Source organism: Anabrus simplex, chromosome 1 (genome assembly GCF_040414725.1).
Source record: "Anabrus simplex isolate iqAnaSimp1 chromosome 1, ASM4041472v1, whole genome shotgun sequence".
NCBI classification, from domain to species: Eukaryota; Metazoa; Arthropoda; class Insecta; order Orthoptera; family Tettigoniidae; genus Anabrus; species Anabrus simplex.
Genome location: NC_090265.1, coordinates 1,294,651,840 through 1,294,664,933, shown reverse-complemented (window position 1 = coordinate 1,294,664,933; position 13,094 = coordinate 1,294,651,840). Strand labels below are relative to the sequence as shown.

At 36.9% G+C, this 13,094-nt stretch overlaps 1 protein-coding gene across 1 annotated transcript in view; it reads left to right on the top strand.

Moving 5' to 3' along the window:
* The window catches only part of LOC136858274 (sialin), a 194,168-nt gene that overhangs the window by 161,637 nt on the left and 19,437 nt on the right, over positions 1–13,094 (top strand). The window contains exons 7-8 of the mRNA XM_068225477.1: positions 3,490–3,636; positions 4,686–4,818. Coding sequence (XP_068081578.1) covers positions 3,490–3,636; positions 4,686–4,818 — 280 coding nt within the window. The remainder of the gene's footprint in view (positions 1–3,489; positions 3,637–4,685; positions 4,819–13,094) is intronic.

The window sequence follows — 13,094 nt, the reverse complement described above, 5'->3', positions numbered from 1 at the left end:
AGTTAGGGATATCACTTGGGTAAGAATATGCTTCTCATACAGTTGGAAATCATCTGACTTTGAAATTATAATCGAAGATTTCAATAAAATCCGTAATCACTACCAGCACATGGGTTACCAGTTGAAACGATCGCGTCCGTGAGCCTCAATCGCATTATTATTATTCCCTGTCCGTGAAATACACACGCAACACGTGCTCCAATGATTATAATTTATCTTGCGCTCCCAATAACACAAGAACAAGTCAATCATCATAAATAACTCATCCAATAACTCAATTACCTAACAAATATCCCGCAGAATTGGTCATATTCCAGACACTTCATAAACAGAGCACATTCAATCTCACATATAAGGAATCTACTGTAAAGTTATAGCTCACGAGCGTTTAATTCTCTTTTACCCGATCTTTAGTCATTTTTATTATTAGTCAAGTGATTATTACATCTACTGATCCTCGTGAAATATCATAAAATCAGATGACTCAATCCTAAGGAATGCAAGTGATCTTGAAAAGACTCTAGGTTCGACCCTATCTCACAAAATGTACACGTAAATTCAAGTCCGATAAACTTCAACATTACTCAAAAGTAGATTTATTGCGTGGTCGGTGATTTTTAGATATTTAGGTCATAAGCACGGGAAATCATCCAAAGACAAACTACATGTCTACTCTAACAGGTTCAAAATTTCATTCACACATGTGACTCGTCTACCACGACACCTTAAGAATTGGAAAAATGAAATGCTTCTAACTACAACAAAACTAATGGCTCTACGATTTAAAGAAGAAAGATGTCTAGTTTTACAAAAGATGAGACAGAAATTAAGTGAAAATGGTACTCAAGTTTTAGATGAGGTTCGATCCCAGGTAGCAGTCAATCATTCCAGCATTTCCCCGGTCAGTTTCCTTCCCATGACCAGAGACGCCTCACATTTTAGAGATCCATGGAGACTTGGTCGTCAATGTCCCTCGATGAAGTTGAGTTGCAGATGATTGTAGAATTATCCATGTTGGTGTACTGCAGCTTTCAAGACGACTTCTATTAAGTTCCGGACGTAAGCTGTAACTGAGATGGCAAGAATAAATATGGGCACAAACACACGCAGAGTTTTGATTATTCTTCTAGATAGTCACACTTAACTTGGATTTTAAGGTGATTTTTACTCCGTAGGAGTTAGCTAATTAGTTCACTAAATTGTTGGCAGAACGGGCGTCTGCTTGTGCTGAAAATTACTCCTCCACATGGTCGTAGCAAGTACAGAGAATGCAGAATCTTCAGAATACAGCGTAGAATAGAACATTCAGAGCAGATTATTCAGAGTATAACAGTCAGAGAGTGATTTGCTCGGGACGAGGCTTTTTTATATTCTCGGCTTGGGAGGCGTGTATTCCAACGAGAACTGTAATTGGTCATCAGGTCTCCTTTAATTGGCTCAGACTATTCTGGAACCAAGCTGTCTGTTGTTCGCGCGTGGCAGGTAGTGCATGGACACGTCACGTGGTTTGCCATGGCCTTGGTCGAAGCTCAATCAATATGTCGCCCCTCTGAATGACGAAAAAAAACTTGTTTTCAGCTCGCCACACTACTTCCCAAATGACAAGTTACAGCTCGAGGCAGAAAATAAAATTTTTAATATCCGCTTGTTGGAAATATACTCAATATCCCCAAATTTGACGGGGACATCATGATAACAGTCCTCATTTTGCTATTGGCTTTACGTCGCACTGACACAGATAGGTCTTATGGCGACGATGGGAGAGGAAAGGGCTAGAACTGGGAAGGAACAGTCTTCAAGATAGTTCTCTGAGTTGATTCATGTGGAATGGTATGACTGCAGTATTTATCTAGGAAATTCCAGAATTTAGCTGCAAGATGTGCAATGCAGCACCAGCAGTGAAAACAATTTGTGTTGTGTATAGAGCTAATGCTATTGCTGAGAGTATGGCAAGGAAATGGTTTTCACATTTCTGGGAAAACTAATTTGACAATCTGATGATCCATGGTCAGGATAGTCACTTAAGTGAGGTAATTTATGCAAATTTTCATCAAACAATGTAGGAACTAGTAGGAGCTATGACCACTCAACCATAGTGCGTCATTTGCATTCTATGGAAAGGGGTCCAAAAATTAGGGGCATGGGTACCAACATGTATTAAGAGAGGAAGACAAAAATTAGCATGTAACTGAATGTAAATCATTCCTTGTTCATCAAAGTTAGCTTGTGATCAACACCAATTCATTCCTTGAGAACGTTATTACTGGTGACAAAATAAAAACTGTGTCTACACATCAATATCAGGAAGAGGAAAGAGTTACTAAACCCAAAGATAAAAGCAACTCCCTGTGCACAGGACTGTACACATTCAAAGATGTTGTGCATCTGGTGGAACATAAACTGCTTTCAAGGAATAAAATGATCAGTACCACTGTGTATAACCAACAACAACTACGATAACTCACCACCGTTGTTAAAGACAAAAGATTTGGACATCCAGTGCTGTTACTACATGATAATGCACACACACATTCAGCAAAATTGATCATAGAAGTTACTGAAGAACAAAGCTGAGAAACTGTTCCACACCCTCCATATTTCCCCGACCTTGTATCTAATGATTTTCACCCTTGTTACTCTCTCTAATGACATTCAAGGAGAAGTCTTTCCTGATGAAGATGCTCTTAACTCTTAGCTCACTGGAAACCACAGCAGTTATGGGCACAGCATCGAACTCCACAACGTTGGCAGCTGGTACTGACAATGGAGGCGAGTACGTTACTGAGTGAGGGTTGAGGTGTAAGTCAACTGGCTGTGCTTGTATTAATTACTATTGTATTACTGAAATGTACATGAATAAATACTTTTAATTCACCAAATATGACAAACTTATGTACCAGTTTCATATTTTTGCTAGTGGCTTAACATCGCACAAACACAGCAAATGATGAAAGGATGCAAGCATGGAAAAGGGATAGAATTGAGAAGCTTGGAGCCATGGTCTTAATTAAGGTACAGCCCCAGATTTGTCTGGTGTGAAAATGAGAAACCACCGAAAATCTTCCTCAGGACTGCTGATGGTGGGATTTGAACCCATCACCTCACAGCTATGTGATGCAAACCACATAGACTACTTGCTAGGTGTTTGTATTTAGACACTGTATACCCTTTAAGGGAACTAGGTACATGTGACAACAAAATTAACTTAGAATACCGGTACATCTCACATGGACATAATAACACACATTACCACAACACATGAACTATAAACACCTTCCTTGATTTGAATCTGATTGCAGACTGCTAGTTATGAATATAGGCTCTTTTTAAGAAACATTCTAATATGTACCAGACTTAAGTAAAAAAAAAAAAAATCTTTAAGTCAAGGTGTTTTTAAACCCCATAAACTAAAAAAAAAAAAATTAATTACCGTATATTGATTTTATTACATTAAGTATTTAATAGGTACAGTGTACATTTATATTTCAGCCACCCATTCCATGGAAAAGTATTTTGACATCTGTTCCAATGTGGATGAATATTTTTGCTCAGTGGGGTGGTATCTGGGGACTCTTCACATTACTCACACAAGCTCCTACATTCTTCAGATATATTCATGGGATGAATGTGCGAATGGTAAGTGTCTTAATTTTACATTTTAAGTAATCTGGCATACATAAAATAACAAAAATGTTTGAAAATATTGTTGCCATTTTTCAGAAACTCAGTGTGATCTTCCAAACTGCACCTTTATTTCTCTTTTAATAGTACCTAATTATTTTATGAGACTTTACTTCAGGAGTTTGGAGTAAATGTTTCTGGAAAGTCAAATTACTTGTATTGTAAAAATATTGAGTTACTGACATTTTATGTTTGATTAATTTTTAAGTTACTATCAACATTCTTGTATATGAGAATTTTTTTGTTATATCATTAAGTGGTAATTATATTGTTTCCCTTTTGTCATTGCATAACATATAACAATTTCAGTGATTTATGATCCATAAAGATGATTTTGCAGTTCACACTGAGCCTTGTAATGCAGGAATGCATAATTCTTTGCAGAAATGTATTATCGAGCCGGTAATTCCCGCAGATCTTTACAGAGAAACCTAAACAATCATATTCAACTCTAGTGATTAAATGGAAAATATTATTCTAACCGAGCCCATCAAAAATTCTGAATTCTTTCTGCCTATTGGCTTATGTATGCCTCACCTTTCAGAGATGTTAACATACCTACTCACCAAATGTGAGTTTGATATTCAATCACTGATATCTGAGTACTCATCTTCCGATTCAAGAGCATTCATAGCTTTTATAAGTTCAGAATTCGAAAGCACGCACTGTTCACTACTTGAAGCCATTTTTACAAGCCCTGGACATAGGTACTTTTTGGGACTGCCAACGTAGGTTGCATACTGAGCTGAGTGCATTATTTCAGATAGTTAACCGTTGATAGTGTTAGAATGCAGTCTGCATTTGAAAACCAAAGGAAACTCCATAGGTATCTATTTCCTATTGCCGATGAGATATCTCAGGCACAGCAATGATGCGACGTACTACCACAAACGAGATATTTCAGGCATAGTAGTGTAAGGGTTAATAAAGAAGGTGTGTCATTTCTTTTAACAGACTTGGTGTATACTTGCAATGCAAGGGATACTTAGACGTATTTTTTTCAGACAGGAATACTATCTGGAATTCCTCACTTATGCCGTGTGATTGTAGCAATCATTGTATCCTTCTTTGGAGACTATGCACTGAAGAAAGAAATATTATCCAGGACAGCAGTTCGCAAGGTGGCAACAACGATATGTAAGTAACTCAGTTTTTCTATAGAATGAATAACAGTGTACCTGAAGTTATTCACTGAAGAATGGTCAATTAATTTATGAAGTACAGCTTCACGATTCTATAAACTTATCCTGTAAGATCTGCCAGTCCAATATTTACCATCAACAGAGCAAAGTTCCCAAATCCATTCATTCCTTGTGATAAGCAGTGGACTGTAGGGTCAGCTGTTTAACTTTGTGTTTACAGTTACTTGAGTCATAAAAATATGATAGAACTAATATTATGAAAATACATTATCCCAGTCTAGAATGCCAAGAATAATGGCTGAGAGAAATTGTCATGCTGACCACACGACACCTCATAATTTGCAGGCCTTTCAGCTGAGCAGTGGTTGCTTGGTAGGCCAAGGTTCTTCGGGCCTGTAGTGCCATGGGGTTAGGTTTTTGTTTATGGTAGCTTATTATAATGTATTTTACAGCTCAAAACAGCCAAGATGCATATCAGTGGATTTAGGAACTGCATTCAATTACATCATACAGCCTATTACAGTACAGGCTTCATTGACATATTGTAAATTTTTAGCTGCTCTTTGTGCTGCATTCTTATAGTGCTTGTTTATTGCTAATGGGGATACACAGCAATGAGGCTTCTGATTTCATTCAAACTTTTGGTGGGGGAGGAGCAATGACCTTACATGCTGGGTCCCTTTAAACAACAAGCATCATCATCATCATCATCATCATCAAACTTTGGGAGGTGGGTAAACAAATAAATGTCCAAGGGTTTGTGCTACAGGCCCTCATTTAACAGGAAAATGGCCCTGTAAATCTAACAGCCTACTTATGTGTTGGCAATTTGCATGGGAGTGCCTGTATCACTGCTGGTCTAGAGATCAGCCTCCCTGACTTCCACAGTGGTGTTTTGGTTCGAGTGCCAACCCCTTATTTTTAAATTTTATTTTCTTCCCCCTTTGATTTTCCTCTTTCTTTAAATGATATGAAAAAATGCTGGTATTTATTGATGACTACTTTTGTTACCGTACAAAATATGAGGTATAAAATTTCACTAATTACAAAATAAATGTGTCCACATTCAAATAAATGTTTAATTTGTAATGAATTTGTTTTAAGATCATACACAGGTATGCTATACTGGTATCTTACAATGTAAATCCACACTGAGCTATTCTAGGTACATAAAATGAAAGTGATTTATGGAACTGCTAAGAAAATATATGGCATACTTGTACAATTGAGGAGTGATGTGAAATGAGTTAATGGTGGCATCAAAGAGAGAAGAGCAATCTGCTTGCACATGTCTAGAGTGTTATGTTGTATTGTGGATGGCTACAAAGTTATTGAGTTGTGTATTATGTGTTAAATTGACTTTGAACAGACTTTGGCTATGCAAAATGTGTTATGTCCTACCTTCCATGACTTACCACACTGAGCACTATTCAGCACTTTATTCTGTGCGTGCAAAGTGCGTTATGTCAGTTTGGTAGTAACTAAGTGCATTTTATTCATGCTGTTCGTGAAGTTGCCCAACAATAAATAATGACTTCTTACACTAAGCACCATTCATTATTATCACTGGGTGAGTAATGAACTAAATTTCTGCTAATTGGATGGCCACATAGCCCATTGTCAATCATCATTTCCCAGCTGTTCTGCTTGGAACCTTGCTTTGTCCACAGAAGCTCGATTTTCACAGAGTATGTTATGTGAGCTCAATTATAGAGCATTATGTCTTCCAGAGAAGAAAATATTCCTTTATTAAAATTAAAGCAAGGCAAGGATGAATCTGTTGAAAGCAATGGAGGAGAATCTGGTAAGTAAAAATGCTTCAATTGTCATTCTTATTACTTAAACCAGAATTATTACAAGTTGTGATGTGAGTTAGGTTACTGATTCATGATCAGTTCTGAGTTCTGTCTTGGACCTAAGAATGAGAAGCACAATATAAGAACGTGCTAACTTCATTACTTTAAAACTTTAAACTATCAAAACGTATATTTGGAGAATAGATGTAATAATTCTTATAACATGCTGTAAATCTGATAGTAATGAAGTTCTCTCTAATTTATAGACTCACATTTTGCACCTTCTATGCTACTAATAAAGGTATCCCTTTACAATGCAAAGAATGAAAACACTCGCCTTATGTCATAACAAATGCAATGAAAAACCATCATTGTCTCGTGAAGATCATGAAGGGATATTTACACAATATTGGGGTATGGGAGAATTTAACATGCTTCTGAATTTCATTGGTAATTTGATGGAAATTTTTAAAAAAGGCAACAAGAAGAATATAAAATCCATCTAATGATAATCATTTCCATCAAATCTCAGTAACCTACCATGTTGAAGTGCATGGAGGCAGGAAGACTATTTGTAAGTCATGCTTCATGAAGGTGTACGGAGAATTGCCCAGATTTCTTGAAAATGTGTTGCACAAGAAACTTTCCTGCTTAACGGGATTATTCAGGAAGATGGCAGTGATGCTTATGAACCCCTTCACACAAATCACCTGAAGATTTAGAATATGTGGGTAATTTTTTTAGAATATTTACCAACATATGAAAGCCCATTATACTAGAAGAGACACTTCCAAGAAATATTTACCATCATACTTCGCACTTGCTCAAATTTAACAGGCCTACAGAAAGGAACGCAAAAGTGAAACAGTGAGCAGGTGTATTTTTGAAGCAATGTTCCACAACATGAAAATGTCAATAAAGAAACCCCACGAAGATACATGTTAAACTTGTGGCAAGTTTTTGCTGGCCCTCATGGCACAAGAAGAAAGAAAGGAAGACATGAAGAAACAGCCCCAGGATCACCTGAGGGAAACAGAAATTGCAAACAAAATGAAGTTGGCTGATAAACTTGATTCAAGATGTGATCCAAAAAGGAAGACAATAATCATTGGTAGAGTGTCGGCTTCCAGATCCCAAAATAAAAGGGGTTCAAGCCCAGCAGAGGTAGTCAGATTTGTGAAGGGCAGAAAAGTCCATTCGACACTCCATGTCATACGATGTGGGCATGTAAAAGATTCATTAAATCTCAGCCACAAATGCCCAAGAGACATTTGATTTACGCTGTCTGTCATTTAGTAGGCCTAGAGTAAAACGGAACTTTGAAATTGATGCGCAGATGGTCAGATGGTGTCAAATTAAACTATCTGCACATGGTAGCTGAGACCATATGATTTTTATTATTTAGAGCCAACTCTTGAAATTAAAATTAACTGTTCACGATTGTGATGAAGGCTAGGGTTATTGGATAATGTGGCATGAAGCAGTCGCCAGGAGGGGTGGAAATGATGTCAGCTCCTGTCTGTGCGAGTTTCTTGTCAATGACTTGAAGCCAGAAATATAACACATCACAAAGTTTTCAGACACAAACACAACATAGCAGCAATATGTATGATGACTTTGCAAGGTTCTAAAATGCTGCAGATCATTGATCATAAATTCCTAGTCCCTGGCCGTACCCATATGGAATGCGACTGTGATCACGGTATGAGAGGAAAAGCAAAGAAGAGGTTCAGTGGAAACATTGATCACCCTCAAGACTGAGTCTAATTAGGTAGTCCCCTAAGAAGAAGCCTTTTATTGTAAAGGAAATGAACTGGGAAGATTGTTTTGGATTTGTCAGTGCTTTTGTGAGGTCCTCTGCAACACCTGAAAGTAAACAAGAATGGAGGTTGTCTCAACTGGAGGGAAGTGAAATTGTTGCATTTTGACAAAAGAGACCTGGGCACCTTTCATTATTAAAAAAGAAAAAAGAAAAGAAAGAAAAGAAGAAGATGATGCCAGTGAATTTGGAAAGGTCTCATTTTTGGGGAGGGGTCAGCATTGCCACCCTAAACCCACCTGCAGCATACAGTGGTCCAGTTTCCATCTATGACAAAAAGAAGAATGATTTAGTGCATCTTATCCAACATATCTTGCCAGTTTTCCTCAACTTCTACAAGGAGATTTCCTTGGCAAGCACAGTAAGAGACTTGCACTCTGACACCCTCAATGATGGCGATGATGAACAACACAATGTCATATGAACATAATATTACTGTCAATGAAATGTGACTTTCTGTGAGGTGAACTGTATTTAATCAAATACTTAAGGAGTAGGTTAAGTAAATAATATCTTTATCAATACTGGATGTAATATTGTTCATTAAGAGGCGGCTGGAGCTGGAATGGCCAGCCACAGCTTAGTAGTTGTTGTAGCATGGGTCAAAAGTTTGTAAGAGTTTTTATAAGGAAACAGAACAAGGTAAAATTATTTTGTTTTTATAGTGTATGGTAGTCTGTGATACACTTTTCCTTAGTGTAAAAGTATTTCAAAAAGAAATGCAAATATAGTTACAAAATGGTAGTTACAATAATGAATCTCCATATAAAATTGAGCTCTGAACTGCAGTTTCCCTAAACTTGTTTTAAGTCAAGATGGTGTTTAAATTAGAAGCAAACTATACTGTAAGAAAGTTTATATTTTTCTCTAATCAGCTACTTTAACATACTTTAAAATTAGGGATTCTTTATATACTTAATCGTGTTTTAAATAAAGCTCTGCTTATTGACTTACGAGTGTCGGCCAAATTCTAGTGCTGGTAGTTCAGCAAGTTTCCGTCAGATGCCGCAGCGTCGCACAGTCTTGTCCTTGAAGAGGGATGATGACAGATAGCTATGCTACTGTGCTAGGCTTCATTCTGCCAGATTTGCTGTCAACCATGCATTACTCATCGTATATACTTCCTCACCTCCATATGTCTGGCGTAATTGTATAGATAACAGAGTTATGGTATTTCACTCCCGTTTACTTCTACATCCTTCTAGGAAGAAACTGCAGGACTCCTGCTATAGGAGTAATATAGTTTTCTTTTTATAGTTAGATCTGCTAAAATGAAATGCATTCTTTCAGGTTTAGTGTTCTCTTTTGTTGATTGGAATCAAACCGGTGATCATGCGTCGGACACCACCACTGATCTCCCAAGGAAGCTAATTAACCAGTGAATGATGGAAATGACCGCTGTAAAATTCAACATATATAATAATAATAATAATAATAATAATAATAATAATAATAATAATAATAATAATAATAATAATAATAATAATAATAATAATAATAATAATAATAATAATAATAATAATAATAATAATAATAATAATAATAATAATAATAATAATAATAATAATAATAATAATAATAATAATAATAATAATAATAATAATAATAATAATAATAATAATAATAATAATAATAATAATAATAATAATAATAATAATAATGGTGCATGGCATCTGTTTAGGCTTGGTGATGACCTAATGAGGATAAAATGAGTGGCGAAGACATCATCAACACCCAGTCCCAAAGCCAGGCGAATTAATAGTGTGAGGGTGTTGATTCTGAAAACTGAACCAGGGCCATCAGACCAAGGCAAGCATTCTGTCCATTTAGTCACAAAGCCGGACTTTAACTTGCTAAACCTTAGGCTTCCATCTCCACTGATCAGGTGTTGACGGTAGCAGTGGCCAGGGCAGTATCTCGTAAAGCTGCCTTCACAACACAACAGGCTTCTCCATTGGCTATTGGCTGCAGCTCAAAATGCTTCACGTTCACTAATCCAACTATCGAAAAGGGCTAACCTAAGTCTACTGGTAGCCCACGTCTTGATCCCAGCATATGTCACTGGCCTGACGTCACCGAGAGTGAGAATAAAGTGGTATTTTTTTTAACTTAGTAGTTACTGTACTCTAATTACACTCCACTCAAGTCATGAAATACAGAACTAATGGATCTTTAGATGCTGTAACATTTATTATTTAAAACTTATACGAAAACATACAAGTTCAAATCCGTCTTTGTAAAGGCAAAGAGACTCTCACAACGGCTCAAAAGATGGAACGCAGGCCTTCTGACCCCTTGGCAAGTTCGATCCTGGCTCAGTGCAGTGGTATTGGAAGGTGCTAAAATATGTCAGCCTTGTGTCGACACGTTAAAGAACTTTTGTGGGACAACATTCCGCCACCTCCGTGTCTCCAAAAACACGTTATTTGATCAAATCCAAATTTTAACACAATATACAATGGGATGTTTTATACATTGTTTATTTATTTCAGAACTGTTTGTTACCAAGCAAAAAAAACTGTTATAAATTTTGTAAAGCTTTTTCTTGACTTAGGGTTGTTGGAAAATTCCATTCTTGGTCACGTTACAATCTTTGTCGTATATTCAAAGTATTACTATATGACTATGAAATGCGTAAATGAATTCCCTTCTTTTATATCAGTTTGTATTTTCATGGGATAGAATTATATTATGTATCACTGACTGGCCGGCACAGGGAAAGACGTGAGGCAGGGACGGGGTTGATGCACTACTTCACTTCAACATCGGAAACAGTACGTTATTTTGCAACCATTTTATAAAATGGTTGACTGTTTTGCTCAGCACTAACCCATGATCAATAATTTCCTGGAATGTTTCGCATTCCGTACAAATGTCAACACCATCAGCTCCGTGCAAGTACTGTATCATAACTTCCTGGCGACAAGATGGTGTGATGCTGAAAGGTGAGAGAGGAATCACTCACTCAGCCTTGGCATTTCTCACTGACATCTATGCACCTACGATGCAACTATCAGTGGAGTTAGCTGTCGACAGCAATGAGACTAGTGGCGATATTTTGAAATAAAAGGTGGATCTTGACTTGACTATGGTCGCCTCTTAATAATAAAATTAATTTATATATATATTACTGTGCAGGATTGCATTATATTACTAAATGTGGATGTGCTAAGTGTAAGTCATGCTTCATGAAGGTGTTCGGAGAATCACCCAGATTTCTTCAAAATGTGTTTATGCGACACCTCATGTTATTTGGCTCCCTAACTAAGTGAATTTATATGGAATTTATTATGATGAGTTACCTCATTATTGTGAACAGTATTAGGTTCCTGAAGACATAATTCAAAGTGGGTTTCGAATTGAACTTTAAAAATTGATTTTCTCAAAACTAGTAAATTGTGTCATAACGTACTTTGCATACCCTCCTGTCAGTTAATATTGTAAATAAAACTTTATCAAAATGATTCATTAAATGAGTGCTTTATTTTTAACTTCCACTGAGCATTTGTTGTAAACTGTAAACCTCTATCAAACCCTCAGACAGGTTACGCTGAATCCTCCTTAGTATTTGGCTAATGAATCCTCTTCTGAATCATTTCCCCCTTGATTGTGCTGACGTCTGTCCATGCAGGTCTCATGGTCTTATGAATTGCCTTGAAGCAGAGTTGGATGCATGCCCCTAAAAGATTATGGTCAGATGCGATGTTCACTCTAGGGTAGGTTTTAACCAATTTGAAGCTATTGCAGAAGTGCTGTTTGACCAGAATGAAATCAGTCTGCCTTCAGAAGATTTGGAAGATGTGTTGAGCGGTATCCTGAGGTGACTTCCAGGTACAAAGTCATCTGTAGTCTGAACCTAGTAAAGCACAATGAAATGTTCTTCCTGGCTTAACTGCACTAGCCTGCTGCCCCCTCTTATATCTAACATCCTGACCAGGAGTTGCAGTACGGCGACTCACTCTGTGTATGATACAAAGTTTTGTATAGTGCGGTTTACAGCTTGTGACACGATAATAGGCACCCCTTGATGGTGACTGGAGTCATTATTTCCAGCATTGTATATGGTATGCTCACCTGCAGTACACTGTCTTGAACCAGGCTAATGCATCTCGGTGATTCTCAGGAACATCTAACAAAATTGTAAAAAAGTATGTTGACATCCTCCTAGTCAATACTATAATATTTTACATCCAATTAAGATGAAACTTTACATAGACATGTTTTGACATGGTCTAGGGTCATCCTCAGTGCGACATATATAATAAATTAAAAACATCAGACACACAAAATGAAGTGTTAGTTGAAAAAAAATTTCACCATAAGATCTATCTGTGTCGGTGCGACATAAAGCCCCTAGCAAAAAAAAAGTTGAAAAGTTTTTCTTAAAAAACATGATGAAAATTAAAAACTGTGAGATGGTTATCATTAAAACAGTCTGATTTTGTAAGAAGTTCAACTGTCAATACGGATCTAACATGAGATTCATAGTCTATAATGATTCTCAGGAAGTCCAAGTGCATCCTCTCTATTTCTCCAGCGGTGTTTGCAATCTTTTCTATCTCAAACATTCTTCTGGCACTGATCCACAGCCTGTTTCCAATCATTTCACCAGGTGAGGAATGGAATGAATAAAGCCCACATCTAGTGCCAAACATA